Source organism: Solanum stenotomum, chromosome 3 (assembly GCF_019186545.1).
Source record: "Solanum stenotomum isolate F172 chromosome 3, ASM1918654v1, whole genome shotgun sequence".
In the NCBI taxonomy this organism is placed as follows: Eukaryota; Viridiplantae; Streptophyta; class Magnoliopsida; order Solanales; family Solanaceae; genus Solanum; species Solanum stenotomum.
Window position 1 is genome coordinate 19,375,011 of NC_064284.1, and position 20,801 is coordinate 19,395,811.

At 34.6% G+C, this 20,801-nt stretch overlaps 4 protein-coding genes across 9 annotated transcripts in view; 2 read left to right on the forward strand and 2 right to left on the reverse strand.

Moving 5' to 3' along the window:
• Nucleotides 1–20,173, forward strand: part of LOC125858189 (60S ribosomal protein L36-2-like) — a 163,807-nt gene extending 143,634 nt beyond the window's left edge. For 3 of the 5 annotated variants that reach the window (XM_049537892.1, XM_049537894.1, XM_049537895.1), the window contains exons 2-4: nucleotides 18,658–18,758; nucleotides 19,684–19,883; nucleotides 20,002–20,173. In XM_049537892.1, the coding sequence (XP_049393849.1) occupies nucleotides 18,663–18,758; nucleotides 19,684–19,883; nucleotides 20,002–20,032 (327 nt within the window). In that variant the 5' untranslated portion in view covers nucleotides 18,658–18,662 and the 3' untranslated portion in view covers nucleotides 20,033–20,173. Of the gene's footprint in view, nucleotides 1–1,492; nucleotides 1,497–18,456; nucleotides 18,523–18,657; nucleotides 18,759–19,683; nucleotides 19,884–20,001 lie in introns of those variants that run through there. The other 2 variants (XM_049537893.1, XM_049537890.1) reach the window with 2 other exon arrangements.
• On the forward strand, nucleotides 4,091–5,528 carry LOC125858182 (gibberellin 20-oxidase-like protein). The gene is made up of 2 exons (XM_049537882.1): nucleotides 4,091–4,461; nucleotides 4,819–5,528. Exons 1-2 carry the CDS (start codon nucleotides 4,103–4,105, stop codon nucleotides 5,414–5,416), a joined length of 957 nt encoding a protein of 318 aa, XP_049393839.1. The 5' UTR covers nucleotides 4,091–4,102; the 3' UTR covers nucleotides 5,417–5,528.
• LOC125858187 (probable prolyl 4-hydroxylase 12) lies at nucleotides 6,533–9,629 on the reverse strand. Its single transcript, XM_049537888.1, has 7 exons — nucleotides 9,459–9,629; nucleotides 8,187–8,306; nucleotides 7,872–7,929; nucleotides 7,695–7,784; nucleotides 7,331–7,388; nucleotides 7,036–7,208; nucleotides 6,533–6,945 (listed from the first exon to the last, which is right to left on the reverse strand). The coding sequence occupies exons 1-7, from the start codon at nucleotides 9,527–9,529 to the stop codon at nucleotides 6,595–6,597; spliced, it is 921 nt and encodes a 306-aa protein (XP_049393845.1). The 5' UTR covers nucleotides 9,530–9,629; the 3' UTR covers nucleotides 6,533–6,594.
• LOC125858174 (uncharacterized) lies at nucleotides 10,628–16,041 on the reverse strand. 2 transcript variants are annotated; one of them, XM_049537864.1, is made up of 6 exons: nucleotides 15,562–16,041; nucleotides 14,230–15,010; nucleotides 13,750–13,808; nucleotides 12,671–12,799; nucleotides 12,053–12,188; nucleotides 10,628–11,025 (listed from the first exon to the last, which is right to left on the reverse strand). In XM_049537864.1, exons 2-6 carry the CDS (start codon nucleotides 14,935–14,937, stop codon nucleotides 10,699–10,701), a joined length of 1,359 nt encoding a protein of 452 aa, XP_049393821.1. In that variant the 5' UTR covers nucleotides 14,938–15,010; nucleotides 15,562–16,041; the 3' UTR covers nucleotides 10,628–10,698. The 2 variants fall into 2 exon arrangements, with proteins under 2 accessions (XP_049393821.1, XP_049393820.1); XM_049537863.1 differs by having other exon boundaries at nucleotides 15,544–16,041.
• Nucleotides 20,174–20,801: the final 628 nt, after the last annotated feature.

A 20,801-nucleotide genomic window follows, 5' to 3' on the forward strand; every position in this document is an offset into this window, starting at 1 on the left:
TATCTATTAAATTTCTCACATACGAGTGCATAGGAAGTAGTGGTATATGGATAAAAAAAAAGAGAAACATACTAAAGTATCACGAAGCCCCGATTGCTATTTCAGCTTAGTTAGTGCTCAAAGTCAATTTTTAGCTAGCTTTGTTATGTCCAGTACTTTTCTTGCTTTCTTCCTAAGCAGACTGCAATCAATCTTTCTGGACGTTCATCTGCCAGGGTTTAGTGTTCTCTTTGATGTTCCATTTTTTCTGTATTTCATTTTGGATAGCCACCTATGTGTCATTAAAGCTATGATTTAGGAATGTTTGTGTATTTGACAAAAGTATGTATATTTGTATGTGAGTTTCTCAAAATGAGAGTGTAATTTACACTTAAATCTCACTTCACATTGCAACTGATTTCATTTTATCCCCTTATATCCAGACAAACTGATCATTTACTTGTTAAAAAGATACGCACGCAGGAAGGCAATAACATGAAATTGACAAGTGACCAAGCCTGTTTAAGAAAATGATCTTCATATATTAGAGTACTAGGTAAATTACTTTTACCTTCGCTTTGCAGTTGTCAAGGACCTCAAGTAAGCAACTTGAACGAAGATTGGAGGACTGAAATCCGTGTCTTTTGCTGCTAGCAGTAATAAAACCAGAAAGAAGATTCAAGTATAAGTCACCGCATTGTTTGTAACATTCCTCAATTAAGGATATAGTTTTCTTATCTGTGCTATTTCTTCAGCTTTAATATCTTTTCAGTTACTCTCCCAGAAATTTGTAGTTTGTGATAAGTAGCAAAGAAGAGAACTAATGAGGAAAACAAAATGTTGGTGGATGAGCAGTTGAAGATTATATTGGCCGCTTTTAGTTTGTACATGCAAGTATTTCCTGTCACAATATGAAGAACTGAGCAGTTTAAAGTTCTAGCGGCAAATTTAGTGACAAAAAAAGAAGTAATTGTCTTTGCCCTTTAAATGAGCTAGTTTTTAATTTTTACCCTTGAAATCGAACTTATGTCTATCGGGTATAGATTCTTTAAGGACGCGGGTAGGGGTGTGCAAAAACCGAGAATCGAAAAAAGAGTTATTGGTTTATTGGGTTAACGGTTATTTAATGGTTTTATAAAAAAAAATTATTGGGTTATTGGTTCGATATTGGTTTTTTAATATTGGGTTAATTGATAATCCATTAAGAGTATAAGGACCTTACACAATTAAAACTACTTAACTCTACTCTCTGCATTTATCCTTTAGGTTTTAGTGTTACTTAAGTGTTTAGGTTCTTAACATCAAAACCTAAGGTTTGCAACAACGACGACGACGAGGGTTAGGCAACGGTTAGGGTTGTAAATTGTGAGTATTTGCTATACTTTTACTACACTAAGCAGAATTTTTGCACTCAATGAGTAATTTGATTTTTTTCTTTTTTATTTCGCGTCAAATTATTGGATAAGTCATATATTTGTTTTGAAAGCATTTTCTTATTGGTTAAAACCGAAAATCGAACCATTAAAAGACCAAAAACTGATAAACTGAAAACCAATAACAAATATCTTATTGGTTTGATTATCGGTTCAACATATTTAAAAACCAATAAATCGAACCAATAATACTTAAAGCCGACCGATACATACCCCTAGACGCAGGGCATAACTCGTGGAATATTATGATGCAAAAATATAACTTTATACGTTGCAAATAAATTTATTTACTTTGAGAGGTAAAATTTAAAGACGACCAGGATAAAAGTGCAAATGACCCTCTTAAAAAGTGATTTTTGTTCTAGCCTATCTTCTTTCAATGATGATACAATTCCTTCATCGATGACAATATTATCACTTTTTAAGATTTTTGTTCTAGCATATCTTCTTTCGAAGATGATATATTCCTTCATCGAAGACAATATTTTCACGCGCTTGACTGAGGAGGAAAATAGGATTTCGTATGCAAATTTGAGACCTCAATCTTGAAGCTTTTGGTGCAACTTTCCGACTCTATTTGTATGTGGAATTTGTTGGTGATGGATCTAGTCCAATGGTCCCCCTCTTTTTCTTGTGACCTAAAATAGTTACTCCTTTTGTTTTATTTATATGATAGTGTTTATCTAGGCACAATGTAAGAAATGAAATAAAGATTTTTGGAGCTTATGGTCTAAAATAAGTTTTAGATATTTTTATGATTATAAATCATCTCATTAAGAGTAAAATGAAAATTCTAAAGTTAAATTATTTTTAAATATAAAAAGATGTTACCCTTTTGGACCATCTAAAACAAAAGTATTGAACAACTGAGACATAGATATTATTGTTTGCAACAAATTTTAAATACTTGGAAAATAAATCAATCATAAATAAAAATCTAAAGAAACATATTTTATTGATAAATAGTGTGGGCACAATTTTGTTCCTCCCTTGATTTTTCAGGTCGTTAGTAGCTTATTTCTCAAATTAGGATGATTTAGATTTGATCTCTTTATGAATATTTCATGAATTTGTGAAATATTCGAGATGCCAGGGAATATAATACCTTTTATATAAGCATGAACTAAGATTTAAGATTGAGCAGCCTCTAAATATCCTAACTGGAATCTAATACATGAATCCCAACTAAAATTGAACACGTCTTGCAACTTGCAGAGTCCCACAATTTTTCAATGTCTACAATTATAAAGTCATTTAAAAGAACATTGTCAAGTGCCTCTGTTCCTTGAGAAGTTGCCATAAAAAATGTTCTTAATTTTCTTCTAGAAGATACAGAAACTTCAATTTTAATCAAATGAACTCAAACGCAAGTAAATTGATCCTTGTGTAAGTTGTAACTTTTTGTGTAATACTGACCCCTTAGGTCAAGACTGACCACCGCCCAACCATCCCTAATACTTATGCCTAGTTAATACTAATATTTATCTTTCTTGATTAAAAAAATAAAGATTGATCCTTCAAAAAAATATATCCCTACTCACCATAGTCTATTATGTTTCACTTCTAATTGGTTTTTCCTTGCTTAGAATAAAGAGAAGAAATATAAAATATGTCATCAGGGGTCTATGGGAACAGAGAAAAAAAAAATGGCTCAATGTCCTCGATTGCATATAAAATATGTGTTTTGCTTAATTGTCGTGTTTGCTCGACAGAGTCATGAATCACGAGTTAACCAAGTCAAACCTTGACATTGAAGAAAACCAAAAAAACACCTCACCAATTTTAATTCGACAAAAAATTATTTACACCCGATGTTTGATATCAAAATAAATGATTATGCGACATTGATCTTGCACATAATTTAGCTATAGTTAGGTGATATGTATTTTATTTTATTTTTAAAAAGTAATTAAGATGATTAATTGTTTAATTCGATGTAAACATCTTTACTGACGTATTTTTCCATTATAACAAGCACTCTTCCATCAAATGTGCTTGTTGCCTCCTAATGGCTTACAGTGTCTTAAATTCATCCTCCAATTTCATTGACCTTATTTTTTTGAAAAAAATAAAGGAGTGCTGTGGGGGTTGGTGGGGTGAGGAGAGGTGGGGGTGGGGGGGTTTAGAGGCGGCAAACTCTAAAACAGAAATTGTCAAACCTTAATAAATTGCAAAATGTCATAGTAATATACTTACTAGTAGCTTGCAAAATATTATTTTCAAGTACACGTTACATGCCTTATATTCTGCAATAATTATATATTCTCATTTCTCTGTAAGGATTACTTGTTTTCACATCTGTCTTTTCCACATCCCTAATGTAGCAATTGAGATTCTTCCTGTGTCATTTATGACGTAGAGTATTTTGGGGTGAGGCATAAAGTATAATAATCTCACGTTTGGTTGGAGTTATTAGGTAGTTCTTGGATAATTTATCTCACCATTTTTGTCATAATGTCATTGGATACATGGTGGAATAACTTGTTCCCAACCAAACGAATTAAGAGACAAATTCATTGGATTTAGAGTCAGTGAGTTCAGAATGAATACAACCAAGCACGAATCGCCTAATAGTTTATACAAAGTTAACTGAAAGGATACTCTTTCCAAGATATAGCTGCCCTTCTATAAAAATATACATAAACACAACAGAAAGAACTAAACAGAAGAAACTAACTTATCTCCTGAGCATGTCTGAGTCTCAGACTTCAGTAAAACTTCCCATTTTCGACATTTCGAGGCCATTGAGTTCATCAAATTCCCTCAAGTCCCTTTCTTTAGCTTGTAAAGAATGGGGCTTTTTTCACATCAGTAACCATGGAATTCCCAGAGACTTATGTAAACAACTTCATTTCCTTTCTAACCAAATTTTCGATCTCCCGTGTGATGTAAAGCTCAATGCTGGACCTTTATCAAATATAAGAACCTATACTCCTCACTTCATTGCTTCCCCTTTCTTTGAAAGCCTCAGGGTGTCTGGACCTGACTTCTTTGCTTCTGCACAAAGCACTTCCCAAGCCCTGATCAACCAGTCAATTCCAGAATTCAGGTAAAATCAAAAACCTTAAAACACTACATCCAACTCTCGCATGTATCCCGACTATTTATCTTTGTTATCTCCTAGAACAAGCACTAGGTACAAGTAACTCTGTCCATCAAAGCTTTGATAGATGATTTTTGTTTCTACTAGGATTTGAACCTTGGTTTTCACAAGCTTCATTGACTCCTAGACCACACCGTTGAATGCACTTAACACTACACTTTTTTGTTTTTATTATTGATGAAAGAAATACTCTGCTTTTCTTGCATACATCATAAACATTAGTTTAAGATTGCTTGACCACATGACTTAAGTCACTCTCGTAAGAATTCAGCATTTTTAATGTTTTTCTTTTGTCCTTTGTAGTCATGCAATGGAGGTATATGGGAGCAAAATGGTAGAAGTGTCCAAAAGCATTGTTGAGGTCATACTGATGAGCTTAGGTCCTGAATTTGAGCAAAAATTTGCATCGGAATTCAAGAACTGTCATGGTTATCTAAGAGTAAACAACTATACTCCACCTGAAAGCCCGGAAAATGTACAAGAAAAAGTTGAAGGGCTAGGGATGCACACTGATATGAGCTGCATAACAATAGTATATCAAGATGAAGTTGGTGGACTTCAAGTGAGATCCAAAGAAGGCAAGTGGATGGATATTGATCCTTGCCAAGACACACTTGTTGTGAATATTGGAGATCTCTTGCAGGCATGGAGTAATGGGAAATTGAGGTCATCTGAACACAGAGTTGTCCTGAAAGAGCCTGTGAGTCGATTTTCCATCGCGTTCTTTTGGTGCTTTGAAGATGAGAAACTGATTGTTGCACCACAAGAGATTGTGGGGAAGGGAAATTTGAAGGTCTATAAGCCTTTTGTTTGTGCTGATTATTTGAAGTTTAGAGAAAGCAATGAGAAAGGCAAGTTTGAGAAAGTTGGTTTCACTGTCAAACATTTTGCAGCTAAATAGTAGTTTTGGTTACTTGATTTGTAGCATTTTCTTTTGTATAAGAGGTTAAAAACAATTATACTATTTTGGTACTGGAAGTTGTTTGTTCTTCTCTGTCAAAGTCATAGTTATGAATTCTATATACAGATACTTCTTTTCTTGAGTTTAAGTTCTATGTTACTAACCGTGTAAAGTTCTCTTCACCGTCTCCTTTTTTGTACCTGGATTTGTTGCACTTGAGCCGAGGGTCTTTAAGAAACAACCTCTCCACCTCCACAAGGTAGTGGTAAGGTCTGCGTACATTCTATCCTCCCCTGACCTCACTTGTGGGATTTCACTGGATATGTTATTGTTACTAAACGTGTAAAGTATTTTTATACCATCAGATCAAATTATCTGCAATAGCAAGCACAACATATTCTAACATAAAATAAGCAACTTGTTTAACATGTTGAGTTACACAGCTAGTTCAAATTATTTGGACAGTCTAACATAAATCCTTTCTTTTTCCCCAATTTGGCGGCACATGAGTTTGCTTCTACTTAGTTGGTGGCAACTCAGTTATGTTTGACCTTTTGCAGCTTCTAGAGGTCACCAGACACATTCTTGAATTAGGTTTAGTTATACAACGACATACCCGGTGAAATCACACAGGTGAAGTCTGGAGAAGGTAGAGCATATGCAGTACACAAGTCAGATCAACTCTACCTCCCGGAGGTAGAGAGACTGGTTCCAAAAGAGCCTTGCATCGAATAACATATATCCAAAGCAGTTTGAGAAAGAAAATACAAAAGTAGAGAAGACATAGCAAATGATAAAATAGGCCTTCTCAACCTAGCTGGAAATGAAGCATCTAAACCTGGAAGAAGAAAAAACCTAACCAGACCATCAAATGTTTGGGAATATAATTAGTCAACCAAGAGAATTTAGGCAAAATTCTCTTATTGGCAGACGGGACTTTGTTTGATCAGTTCATTGGCATCTGAGGGACTTGTTCTTAGAAAAAAAGTAATGTCACTGATTATTGCAGGGGAAAGGCCAAGTCTTCAGCAGCTAAGAGCCAACAGTTTATTTGTATGCTACACTTGCACAATATAGTTGGCAAAAGAAAAGAAAAAAAATAATTCCAGACTATATTAATCACGAGATTTTGTCCCAAACAATGCCAGTAAAGGTACAGATAATCGTTATATAAAGAATCAACACGCATTACAGCTTTTCCTACATGTACCATAATAATCAGGAGAACCAACCATAAAAACAGAATTCCTTTCACACTCTCCAGTAGCAGCCCATCGAGTACAGTTCTCATCCTCATCGGTACAATAGGTGTCACCATCTGATTGCAGTGGATCCTTTTGTACAGTTATACTTCTGAGATAAAAGAATTTGATGGCATACCACATTTCACCATCAATAACAGGGCATCTTGCATGGGAGCTACTCCGGTCAGGGGATGCATCGAGGTGGACATTGAAGAACACAATTGCATTTCCTTTAGTTGGTCTCAGGGTGTCACTACTCTTTGTACAGTCAGACAAGATCTTATTCTGCACCAGGAGTTCGAGTAAATTAGAATAAAAGCACAAACTGAAAAGATGTCATTACTAAATTAAGTACAACAAAGCACTCTATTTTACCTCTGACTCAGGGAAGAGGATCTGACCACCCTTTGTCACATTTGATAGATACAAAATGACAGTCGCCATTAATGGTTCGCTGGACTTGAGTGTGGAGTTACTCTCAAAATAACCATAATTCCCCTTTAAACCCTCACGCCCAGAATGCAGAACATGCAACGGCTTGCTGTTTCCTGAAGGCAAGGATAATAGCGGTCAGTCATACAACACTGAAAAGGCAGACTCAAAACCTTCGGTTGGGAGGAGTACCTAGAAAGAATTAAACGAAACTTATATATCTGGCAATGAAAACTACCTTTCGGCAGAAAGGTCCAAGCTGAGATCCTTTCTTCGATCCTCGAGGAAGTAGGATCCTAGAATTTTTTGATAAAGGTAACATTAGTAGGATCCTAGAATTTAAAGAACAATACAAAGAAACATGTTATGAGTACTGAGTACAGTGTTTTATCAACATGAACTGCTTTCTCTGCCAGCAAATTCAGTGAGCATGGAGACCATTCTCATGGTAAGCAGAGTTTATAGAACCCTAATGCATAATTACTAATATCTTCAATTTACAAGGCTAAACACTATCTATACATAATACAAAGCTTGGTCACATCTATGCTTTGAAGAAGCATTAGATCATATAAAGAACCATGTAGATAACAAGAACTTACCTTTGCATCTAAGGGAATACCCATAGTTGGAAACTTCACTGCATCCACTGAAGCATTATCAATTGTGGAGCTATTTCTCGTTCCATGCACCTGTAAAAATGCATTCATGCGAAGATGCATTTTAGCAACTTTATAAAGAAAAAGTATAGCAGTACAAGTTGCGAGCCACTGATTTACCAAAGAGATTAAGTGATCAGTCTCTTCTGCTGACAGAAAGTCTCTATACAAGAAAACCCTATTTCAAAAAAAAAAAAAATGTTCATTATTCCTCCATAGTCCATACATAGAATTATTCAAGTAATCTCATCAAGAAAACCAAGAAGCCGAACAAGAATGCCTTCAAAACACCAATGTAACAAAGAAAACTTTTCTTCTTCTTTTTGTTTTTGGTGAACTTACTTAAATGCAGAATTTTGCGTTTTTTGAAATTTCTTTACATGCTACAACATATTGAAGAAATAACAAGGTTAATGATTGAATAAACTACCTGACCTTGGTTGCCACGAGAGTTGAACAACGTGTGAGGGATCAAATCTATTAGAGCGTACAGGATGGTCCGACTGTATAATGCCATCCCCATTCACTTCCTCAGCCCTCAATTCTTTTCGGCCTCTGAAACAAATTGTTGTAATCATGGAAAGCACCTTTTATTAAAATCACTCCAAAATTAATGGTTATCATTGCTCTTCTTACATTTAATCATTTGCAGCTTATAACTAGTTGAGTAATATATCTTCTACAGTACAGTCGAAAAATGTCTCTCTTGAAAACCACAAGCCAACAAGATAAATCAGGTTCTTTTCCAAACTCCCAATACTAAAAATCAGCATTTTTGACACACTCGTTGAAGCTGCCAACTTCTAAGCTCAAAAGATGGAAACTCTAAGGGGGGAAAAGAACAGAAAAGGGCACTTTATACTACTCTCTCCGTTTCAATTTCCTTGTCTTACTTTTCTTTTTTGTTCATTACCAAAAGAATGTTTTTTTTTCATTTTTGGCAACTTTTTAAATTTAGCTTTCCACATGAACATGTTTAAAACCACAAAATTAAAGGACATTTTGGTACATGTTTTCCAATCTTCCTATGTTTGGTTGGTCTTGGAGAACATTTCCTCTAGGAAAACAAGTTCTTAAAAATGAGAAAAATGACTTTCCTAATGGAAGTAGGGAAAACAAGTTCATAAGTGACATTTCAAGTGTGTTGTCTCCTCCCCACCCACCCAATCCCCCAACCCCTTGACCATCCCACCCCCTACCACCTCCGAATCCCCATTCCACCTCCATAATATTTTACTAGATAACATATAAATTCTCTTAGGATAATATTTTCTTCTTACTTACCAAACACTACTAAATAAGTGAGAAACACACTTGATTTCAAGGAAAACATTTTCCTTCCTAGCAAACACACCCCTTTTACAAAATTCAAAACGTCTTTCTTTACTTTCTCAAAACCAAACAAACAAACTGAAGCGGAGATACTAGTTTCTGCAATGGCAAAATTCCCTATTTAATTAAGAAAAATCAACCTGGATTACATGAAGCTTTTTATGATTACCTCAATCGTACTGCTAATTAACCTTAAAAACTATGAATACCCAAATAAAATCTACATCACATAATGAACTCAGATCAAGAGAGGTTTGAATCTAAAAATCATGAACAACGTAGCGATTACTATAGAGAATTAAGGAACCAATAACTGAAAGAGCAATAGAAATCAAAGATAATAAAATGCAGGGAAATTAGAACAACTTTACTGACTTTTCAGCGAAAAGAAGCTCGGAACAGATCCCCAAAGCCACGAAGATGAAAACCCAAAGAAAGTTCGTCATTGTTGAAACAGAGCAAAAGAAGGATTTCCTTTTTGGGGAAATGCAGAGTTTTACTGACACGGTTGTTCGAATTTCCAAAGGGATCTGTGAAGTTTCGACTCACTCCCTTGAGGACCACCATGGAACTTCATGGTACGTGGCACAATAACAGGCTGCCATCTGTTTTTTCTTTTATAATTTCTTCTCTATTTTTCACTTAATTGATATTTATACCTTGCTAGAATATCAAAATCAATTTACGTTCTATCTTTTTAAAAAATATTAATTTTCTAAATAAATTGAAGATATAATAAGTAAAAATATTGTCTTTTTTTATTTGTCAAAAAATGACAAGTAAAAAAGGATAAATAAAAAGTCAAAATTAAACAGGTAAGAAGAGACAAAGGGAGTATCTCACAACAATCACAAATATATTACTCTGTCTGTTCTTATTTATATGTTATCATTACTAAAAATATATAGTACTTAATAATTGTTATTTTACAAAATCAATACATAAATGACACTATTCTAACTTTTTTTTAAAATAAAAAAATGAGTTATTAGCCTTAATCATAGTAATGGCTCTAAAATGGGTTGGTATTAATATTTTCTCCCTCTAAGAAAAGTGTTATACAAATTGCTTTTATAAGAAGTGTTGATTTTTAATTTTGCTATGATAAATTTTGTCTATATTTTTGCCCATGAGACACACATGTAAGACATCTCAAGACAGTGAATTTGCATGTGTAAAATAGTGTAAATTATTGTCCGGTACAAGTTATTTTTTTAGAGCTCTTCAATTATGTTTTATCTCTAAGACGAAAATTATAAGATTATTTCATATTAAAAAGAAATAGTGTACATTATTGTCCAGGGCATAAGAAATAGTGGCACTCATCCTATGGTGCAAAGAAATATTTTCAGCAGTTAAATTAACACCTGATGCTCAACTATTTAGCAATTCTCCATGAAAAAAATCTTCACACATAATAATCTTACAGAAAAAAAGGACTAATAAATACATCCATTTTAGCATATGTTCTGAAAGTTCTATATTGATACGAGCCCTTACAGGCTGACACACCAAAAAAAAAAAGAAAACAGAAGAAAGAACCATAGTGTCAATCAAAATGAGATTAAAAGAATTATGGTTTAATCAAAGAATGATGAGTTTACAACATTGTGTATCACTGGGATCTTGATCTTTGTAATATCTTATGACCTGATTCATCCTTGTCATATAGACGCTCAATCAGTTCATCCCAGTTATCTTTGGTCTTGCTTCTACTTGACGACCCTGGGGATGAATCCCGGACTGATGTATCAGACTGTTCTTCGTCTAGTTCATCAAAAGTTCCGTAATAAGAAGGTGAAAAAGCATGTGGAACAGCCAAGGTGACAGCTCTCTGTAGAGCAGCTTTATGCTCCTCGTTGTGCTCTCTAGTTAATGTCTGTTGTCGCTCCATCTTTTGCTTTGCTGGAATTTTCGTCACATGATCTCTCTCTTGCATCAACTGGATGCACAAAATAAATATGAATGTGAAGAACTGTTGAAACTGATTTAAGCTTGAACACCTACCGTGCGGTAACACAGATACAAACAAAAGCTCTTTTGGAGCACATAATAGAATAGAGTAGCAAATTCATTTTACAATTCAATTGAAATCACAAGATACTGGCTGTTCATTAAAAGTATATTCAAGTCAAATCACTCTCACATTTCAAGTCCTAACTATTAACATAAATGAATGCGACAATATTTGAGTAAGAAAAATGAATGATTACCAAAGCTTCCCATAAATATTTAAAGATCTTATAAATCTATTAATAAGCTATGCATCAATACCAAGCAAGTCAAAGTTGGCAATGTAAAATCCTCTTTATTATTTCCAAAGAGCTCACAAGTTGCTAAAATTCTTCAACGCATCTACAGTCGCAAGTACTACTAATTACAAGAACGCATCAATCCACAGGCTAAAGGAACCAATAGATGCAACCACAGTTGCTGCTTTAAGTTTCACAACTTAGTGCTGAAACAACTAATAAGGTGAAAGGCATGGACCACTTGTGTGGAGACAAAAAGTTTACCCTATCTTTATCAAGACGCAAGAGAGCTGCAACTTGTATTCAACCACCCTTAAGAGTGATGAACTAGAGCCAAGAAGGATTGCACTGATTAACTATCTTAACTGATGATGGAAGTAGATCACAAGTGCCCTACGAGGGTGGAGTGGGGACAATACCATTTGATAAGATAAGGTGGAGAGCACATGATGTGAATTCCTGAACATATTGGTGCTAGTTTGAGCTTTGAACCATCTCAATTCAAAGTTAGCGCAGCAGTTAAATTTCTGTTGTGTCTATTGCAGAATGCAGCAGGCATACGCAAAACCATGAATTTATGGAATATCTATTCCAGATAGACTATAGCCAAGCTCGCACATCTTTAGAAGTAAAACTAAGGCTATGACCGTGTAAGTACAAAGACAATTTATTTGGAATTACAAGCCATCAGTTGTCAAAGAAGTGCAGACAACTTACTTCCAAGGCCCTTCGTGCTTCTCTCTCTATCCAGATAATTGCATGATCAGAAGTAGCATTACAAGAGAGAACTATGTGCTCAAATCTCCCATCCACTGGAACTGCAGTCTTCACAACAGGTGGAAATCGTCCACATCTGTTTTAATGGACAAACATGGTAGTAAAGAAATCAGAGGTTGCAATCAAGTGCCTAATAGTAGCCCACAAAACACTGCAGTGTAAAATGGTTCATTATTGATTGTATTGCACTATGCAAACCATTTTGGTGGTCTTTATGACAAACCTGACGGAATAGATGCTTTTACTCAAAACAGAAACATAATAGTATAGAACTAAAAAGTACAATAAATGGTTCTGATCCCCGCGAAGACAAAAAACAATAGGTGATTTCCATTTATTCAAGCCTTGGTGGGAAGATTACCTGGTACCTATGTTGGTAGAAATAGCAGGTACACTGTAGAATATTCAAGGTATGCAAGCTGGCCCAAACACCACACATAGAAAAAGGCTTATTCTTACACACCATCATAGAAATGTCATCCACATACATAGGCAGGCCATATTATATAGACAACTTAAGACAATTTCATGTAGCACATCCTATAAGTCTGAACATACCTAAAAGGTTTCCTCTCAACAATGTGGTAGAGGCGACCTGGGGCGTAAAGCCTTCGTGGATCCTTGAGCATCTTCTCTTCTGAGATGCATGTATCTCTCATGCACCTTAGGCATAAGAGGCATGGTAAACTGCGAAAAATAAACAAGCAAATGAAAATAAATGAGGTTATTCATGAAGAGCAAACGTTAGAATGTAAAAAGGCATCTAAAATATTGGATCCTCCACTTAATGACTGCTACACTAAGGGAAGCTCGGTGCACTAATGTCCCGCTATGTGCAGGGTCCGGGGAAGGGGCAAACACACAAGGGTCTATTGTACGCAGCCTTCCCTGCATTTCTGCAAGAGGAACACACAAGGGTCTATTGTATGCAGTCTTCCCTGCATTTCTGCAAGAGGTTGTTTCCACTTTCCACAGCTTGTAGGTAATGACACTTTACAAAAACATGGTTCTGTTTCCTTAAATACTAAATTGGATTTTCACACAAACATAAAGTTTTACCAAGTTAACTGGGGTTTAAACACAGTGAAGGGAATATGAACAAAACCTGGAAGTAGAAACAAAAAGAGGACTCAAGTTTCCTAGTTGATGGGACACAACCCATCCAGTGCCTCTTAAGCTAGTAACTAAATGAGGAATCAGAATTCTTATTCCAAATGAGGGATGGTGTTGTCAAAGGTACGATTAAGCAGTGAAGCAAGGAGGCAAAAACATGTTAAGCGCTTCGCGTCGCTTAGCGGGCGCTGCAGTGTCTTCACCAAGGCTCTAAGGCACAAATTTCCTTCACAATGAGCATAATCCTGAAGAGGCGACGCCAAATAATTGATATTTCTCTTTCTCGTAATCTTTTTTCAGTTTCTTTGACCATATATTTATTATTCATGTTTGTAATAATAGTCTTGAACTACACATACAAATTTGTATTTTTTTCTCCATTTGTCTTTCTTCATTAAAGCCAACTTGCTTGCGCTTAAAGCCCAGTGGACCTTACAGTTTTTTTTGCGTTTTCTCCTTCAATAACACTGTGAGGTAATGGACTTTTGAAAGCAAGTACAATATCAAATTTAACTATGTTTTACCAGAATAGTGACTTGAATATATCTTCCAAGGGGGTTGCTGTCCGTGGCAAGAAATCATCCTAATAAAGAAAGAGAAGATGGAGTTAGATTGAAAAAGATTGCAGCGCGCACAATGGGAGAAAAACTTCAAAGGCAGACTAAAAGACCAGTAGACATTGATAATTGACTTCAAAATAGACATCGAACGATAATGCAAACATTTGCAACCATTATATACAATAAATGATGCTCCTTGGTTCCTAGGTACAGATTCCAAAGCCTATAAATCGACCTCCCATTGTAAGAAAGACTGAGAGTACACAGGCAGAAGAAAGGACATGATCTGCTTATTTATGCAGAGTGGATGAGACTTGACAGTTAACTAAATTGACAAGGCCTTGAAACTACAAAATGTAGAAAGCTACATGCTTCCACACCAAGAGTATCCATCTAGGGTGGTTAGGACTTAAGAATGTTCAAAGTGATGTATGTAGAACTTGCCTGAAGCACAATGGAGTTGATGACATCTGCATATCTCACTGCCAGATTCAGTGACATACATCTAGCTGGTGCAATAGCAAAGCACCTGATTCTTTTCCTATCAATATTGCCCAGCTTGTCAAGATTTTGTGCTATCACCATTGTCAATAACGCTGCTACACCTGACCCAAGTGAATGTCCGGTAATTGTTAAAGTATAGTTTGGATATTTCTCCAGCAATTGCTTCATGATCTCACATTCGGCATTTAACACCAATCCAGCTGCTTTTAATAAGCCATTGTGAACATACCCACCATCAAATTTCCGTTTGCCCAGCTTATTGTCCAACAAGACTGCATAATCACTCTCTTTCGCCAAATTAAGACCTCTAATAGCAAGAACTATGTCAGCATGATCATGATCCAGATATAAGAGATATGGTGGTGCTCGACCACCGGTATCTGGATAGTTTTTCTTCACAATTAAACAATCTGGATTAACTCCATATCCTTCAGGTGGTTCCGACTGAGGTTGTCTAAGATCATCTTCATATACAGCCAATATGTATCGGCATAGCCTAGGGACAGGTTCAAATTCTTCAGCCTTGGCAACACTCCAATTTTCGCTGTCATGTCCTGCACTATGGAGGCACCGCTTCCATGCCCAGCGAGCACAAGCTACACAGTATACACATTCAAGGAGAGGGGGTAAACCACAGAGAACAGACATTATTGCCTATGGCCTAGTTGTTAGACTGTTGATTAAGAATGTCCTTGAGACTAACTAGCAGCATAGTCAAAGTCTGCAAGATTAATATAGCAGATAATAAGTTCAAAGATACCTTCATATAAAAGCCACAATGCCCACAACTTAAATTAGAAGTTCACAATCATTCAAACAAATATCAATGATCAGTCAATCAACTACGCCAAAATCTCAAACTAGTTGGGGTTGGCTATATGAATCTTCAACATCCACACTGTTCCAATTGAGCTCATTTCAGATGTAAACTAAGATTTCCTTGAAACTAGAGAAACTCAACAATCTTACACTAAACTGACAGTACAAGTCTCTAAACAGTCTGAAAAGACTTATTCCCCCAATGACATTCATATGAACAATCATTTAAATCTATGAATCTTGAAAAACTCATGCAAAGAGTGTCTAATTTTGAGCCAAAAACTAAATCTAAATAAGAAAGTTCTACAAGCATCAAGAAAGATCCTTTCTTCAAACATTTAAAATTTCCATTAATACCCAATAACATAAACTATGATTAGGGGAAAATAACAGTACAAAACAACACCTTTAACTCTTCAACATTGAAAACATTACCTAAATTGGATCATTCACCTTAAGGCTACTGAACCTCAGAATTTGCATAAAACTTGAGACACCCAAGTAGCAGATTCAAGTGTTGATGAGAATTCTGAAGTCAATGCTGTGGATTCTCACTCTTAGCAATAGCAATCACCCCACAACTGAGCCAGAAATTAAAATAATCAAATGAAATCAGGACACATGTGTACCAACTATTGCTGAGTTGTTGAAAGTCAACTTGGACTCGGCTAACATATTGAGCATTTAGAGGCCCATGATAAAATTTACTCCTTCACTGAACGGTGTTTTTGCTGTCCTTTTCTACCTCTGTTTCTCCATAAATCTGCAAGAGTGCAGTGGTTTAAGGGAAACTAACAAATCTCAAGAGAAAATTGGAAAAGGGTTGAAGGAACAAAATTTCAACCTGTTATACCTTTTATAGTAACCAAATCTATGGTGGAAAATTCACACTGATAAGAGAAATTCTACGCATTCAATTTCCAGAACAACCCATTCAATATGAGTACTGATTTTATGGTTGAAACAGAGAGAATATTGAAAACACCTTAATTTCCGTAAATTATTAGTTTTATCTCTGAATAATTAATAGTCTTAAAAACACTTATTTATTTAATTAGCTAAATTTAAAAATACGTTTAATCTTGCAATAAGAGTGAAATACATCCTAAATTCTCGTCAAGTTTAGGGGTGAACACTTATTTACTTGATTAACCGAATTTAAAAATATCTCTTATCTTGCAACATCAATGAAATATACCCCTAAATTCTCGCCAAGTTTAGAAGTATTTTTAACACTTTTTTTTTCATTAAGAGTCAATGCTCCTACGAGAGTTTGCGACTACTTGTTATGTCATGTAACAGATCGGTGTATCTAAGTTTAGGTAGTCATGTAGATATGAGTGTTTTAAGACTATCAATAGTTCGAAATGAAACTAATAATTTACGCTAAATTTGCAAATGGGTTCAATACTTCTTTCATTAAAAAATGATAGTGATTCGTATATTATTGACACACGGATGTAAAGGAAAAATTAATTTCACAAAGTGCTTAACTTATAAATTTAAATTGAAAAGAAAAAAGTAGATTTCTCCGACGATTATATTATTTTGATAAACATAATGTTTGAATAGATGATTGTGAAGTTTTATTGATAAATTTATATTAAATTTTAAATTCATGATATGTTAATCAAGTCAAATTATTTGTTAATATATTGAAGCTGAAATTATATAACTTAAATGAAGTTTGAATTACATTTGAATTAGTCTGTTTAATTGAAAAGTTGAGCTTAGCTCATGCTTTTCAAATCCAAAAATATTCTAAAATTACTTGGAGATCAAACTCTCAAACCCCTAAGTCACACCTATATAAAGAAGTCTTCATAGACCAAAAATATGGAGAAAATATATTTTTAAAAAATTGTTCTTAAGTGGTGATCCGCAAGTGTTCCGCAAGTAAAGGATTCTTCGCCTCCAAATTGTAAGTCGCAAATTCTCATATCTTTGCGATTGTAATCAAAGTTTGACTCTTCGATATTACAATTCAGAAAATGAACATACAAGAAAAATAAAATATAATAGATAATTATTATAAAAAACATATGATAAAACGATAATCTAATTAGTAAAGAATAAGCAAAATCAACATAAAAGTAAAATAAATAATATATTTAAATTAACACCCCAACACAATATGGAATAACCATCCAAATAAGTTAGCATCAAACCAAAAACAAATAAATAAGAGTAGTATAGATCTATCAGTTCAAAATAAATAGGATAAAGTTTTGATTTACAGAGAAATAGGGATCACACAAATAATGTATCANTAATCTAATTAGTAAAGAATGAGCAAAATCAACATAAAAGTAAAATAAATAATATATTTAATTAACACCCCAACGCAATATGGAATAACCATCCAAATAAGTTAGCATCAAACCAAAAACAAATAAATAAGAGTAGTATAGATCTATCAGTTCAAAATAAATAGGATAAAGTTTTGATTTACAGAGAAATAGGGATCACACAAATAATGTATCAAATCGAAGATGGGTTTGACCCTACCAATAATATTTATAAGATCCCTACCTACCCTCAGAATATGCTGTTTTATAAGAAAAATTCTGAATTAATAATATTTTGAGCTATTATTATTAAAATTATTATATTGATGAGTAGGTATGTTCTAAACTAAGGTATGATTTCATTTTCCTTTGATGACAAAGACTGTTATAATAGCTTATTCTACTTGAAAGCCTTTTTTGATTAAAACAATTTTTCGTGCTCTTACTTTTGAGTCTATTAGTGGCAACAAAGGCTGCGGAAATGAGTGTTGTGATTTCCCCGACCGATACCACCATTCATTACTGTGAACCAGTCCCATTTCAGTATAGGTATGTATTTCTTTAGAACATATTTATCCCAGAACATAAAATCAAATTGAGAATCAAAATCACGCTTGGAGTTTATCGCTAGAACGAACAATACACCAACTTGTGCTACTAAACGTATACTTGAAACCATAATTTGTGTCATTGAACCAATGTTTGGGGCATAACTTATGCTACTAAATTTATGCCTCACGAATTTTCTTCTGTCTTGCATTATTTTTCCATTGTTAAAGGCATTTTGCACCCTTTTTTTGTTAATTGAATTAAAATGTTAAAAGATAAGAATTAAAGATCGACACAAAAATTAAAGATTACATACACCAAAATAAAGGCTTTGTGCAAATGGCCCATGAGATTTTGTTGAGCATGGGCCTACAACCTATTGGGCTTTATTTTCAATTGCAACAATTGTGAGTAATAAAGGTCCAAGTCCAAACGGCCCAAACCCTAAGTCCTTGAGAAGCCTTTGAATTACTATATTACCCTCATAATCGTGGCCTTGGTATATAAAAAACCTAAAACCCTAGTTTCAGCTTATCACCCGTCTCAAGACTCTCAGCAGATCGAGCAAAAATCGAAGGTAAGCAGCTTTCACTCTTTCTTTGTGCTAAAAGCTTGATGTGATGTTGAAACCAGTAAAAGGGTTGAACAATCTGTTAATCATTTGCTAAAATATTTAAAATTGATTTTGTTTTTGCTGTATGATTGTTAAAGCAGGGGATGGCGCCGCCGAACACAGGATTAGCCGTGGGATTGAACAAAGGACACATTGTAACCAAGAAGGAGCTAGCTCCACGCCCTTCTGACAGAAAAGGGGTAATTTTTTATTCATTCTATAGATTGTTGATTACTGTACTCGATTTCGGCTTATAATGGTTTAGATTGAATATTTAAATTTAGGTTTATTTTATTTTAAATCACGAAAACTAACTCAGTGAGACTATCCGTATGAATTTGTTGTGCAAGTAGACTGCATTAGCCATTAAGTAAAGTAATATGTGTAGCTTTTAATTTTGTTCGGAACATTGATTTTATGCCTATCTCGGATAATGGATACATATGGTATATCAAAGTTTAGAGTTTGTGTATTCAATTTATTCTAGAAGAGTTTGAGAAGTGTGGAGTGTAATGGAGCTCATTCTTCGTAACATTAACTGTTTAGTTTGTCATTTGATAGAGGATGGGCCTAAGTGTGTGTATGCTTTAAACATTAGTGTTGTAGGTTTGTGTGTAAATAGCATTTCTTGAATGGGGATGGGGAGAGTACAGTCTGATCAATAATAATGCTCTTTTACTCAAATAGACCCAATACTCATTCTTTTTCTATTGGTATACAAAGATTCCTCACCTGAGAGTAAAATGAGTTCTTAGTGTCTGATATTGATAAGTAAAAAGTCAAAACGACTACTGGCTTCTATGGCCTATTTTATGCTTTTTGTGTTAGGTTCCTGTACGTGTGGTATAGAACATTCTGTAATGGAGGTAGTACCTACTCCTGTCTTCAATGCATCGTCTTGATGCCAACAATATAACATCTTCATTCATAAAAAAGGAAATTAACCAGTGTCTACAACAACATTGTGTAATTTGTGTAGGTAGGGTCTTTCTGTATTTCTTTTTCCTTTTTTGCTAGAAAATTCAGCATTAGTTTTTCAGTTTTGGATGTGCGTGCCATGCTTTGCTTGCATGAATATTTGTTAGTGACATTTTATTCAGTTGCCTAATTTGTATGTTAATTCAGAAAACAAGCAAAAGAATCCACTTCGTTAGGAACCTCATCAGAGAAGTTGCTGGATTTGCTCCATATGAGAAGAGGATTACTGAGCTTCTTAAAGTTGGCAAGGACAAGCGTGCATTGAAGGTAGCCAAGAGGAAGTTGGGTACCCACAAGAGGGCAAAGAAGAAGAGAGAGGAGATGTCTAGCGTTCTCCGTAAGATGAGGTGATGTCTTGTGATTATTTGTTTTCTTAAGAGTGAAGTCAGATTATTATTTTCCCATCTCCGAAGAAGAATGTGCTAATCCCCTGACTAATATTTCTTTCTGTTTCTCCTTGTGCAGGGCCACCGGAGGTGGTGAAAAGAAGAAGTGAAGTCTTTATCCTTATTTTGACAATTGAGGAACTGAGTTTATTAGTTATTATACATGATCTTTTTGAATTAGCTATAAAATTCTCTAGACTTGACACAATTATGGCTTTGAATTTTCATTAAGATTGTGACATTTTGCTCAACTTTCAAGTTCAAGTCTACACTCTACTTATGTTCTGTATTTTATATTTTTGTTAAATTGTGTTACTCCTTGCTCTTTGTGGTGGCGGTGGCTTATACTTTGCTCACTTCCCTGTGAAGTTGACCTAGGTTTTCCCTATACTTGAGAACAATATGTTTATTCCCCTAAAACAAACTCATACTTTCGTTTTATCCTCCCTCCAAATCCAATGGCCTCAAACAAGTTCAAAGTACCGTCCTGAGTGAGTAGCACACCAATCCTATAATTCTTTGGTAAATTTAAACGTTGAAGATTTTTTTATATTTGTTGCTAACTAGTTTGAGTCAGATTTTTTGAAATGCAGCACTATACATCTTCTAGTAATAATATTAGTATCGTTACAATGCTTTCTAACCGTCCGAATTCATTCAAGTTAGTATTTGTGGTAAGAATAAAACTGTCAAAAAGTAAGGTCTTATAAAATTGGAGAAGATGAAGAATATATAATATCTTTTTATGTTGATGTAAATTAAAAGGATTTGACTTAGCAAGGACTATTTGTACTTTTTTTTTCTCGAGATTTTGTATCCTTGCATCACTCTTGTATTTTAAAATTATTCATTGAAATCAAAATTTCGATAGAACGGTGA

Coding starts and splice junctions, on each gene's coding strand:
- LOC125858182 (XM_049537882.1), top strand. CDS start 4,103: ATGTCTGAGTCTCAGACTTCAGTAAAACTTCCCATTTTCGACATTTCG. Junction 4,462..4,818: donor CAGTCAATTCCAGAATTCAG/GTAAAATCAAAA, acceptor TGTCCTTTGTAG/TCATGCAATGGAGGTATATG.
- LOC125858187 (XM_049537888.1), bottom strand. CDS start 9,529: ATGACGAACTTTCTTTGGGTTTTCATCTTCGTGGCTTTGGGGATCTGT. Junction 8,307..9,458: donor GAGCTTCTTTTCGCTGAAAA/GTCAGTAAAGTT, acceptor AATTTGTTTCAG/AGGCCGAAAAGAATTGAGGG. Junction 7,785..7,871: donor CTGATCACTTAATCTCTTTG/GTAAATCAGTGG, acceptor GCATTTTTACAG/GTGCATGGAACGAGAAATAG.
- LOC125858174 (XM_049537864.1), bottom strand. CDS start 14,937: ATGTCTGTTCTCTGTGGTTTACCCCCTCTCCTTGAATGTGTATACTGT. Junction 13,809..14,229: donor TCAACTCCATTGTGCTTCAG/GCAAGTTCTACA, acceptor TTTCTTTATTAG/GATGATTTCTTGCCACGGAC. Junction 12,800..13,749: donor ATATTCAAGTCACTATTCTG/GTAAAACATAGT, acceptor TATTTTTCGCAG/TTTACCATGCCTCTTATGCC.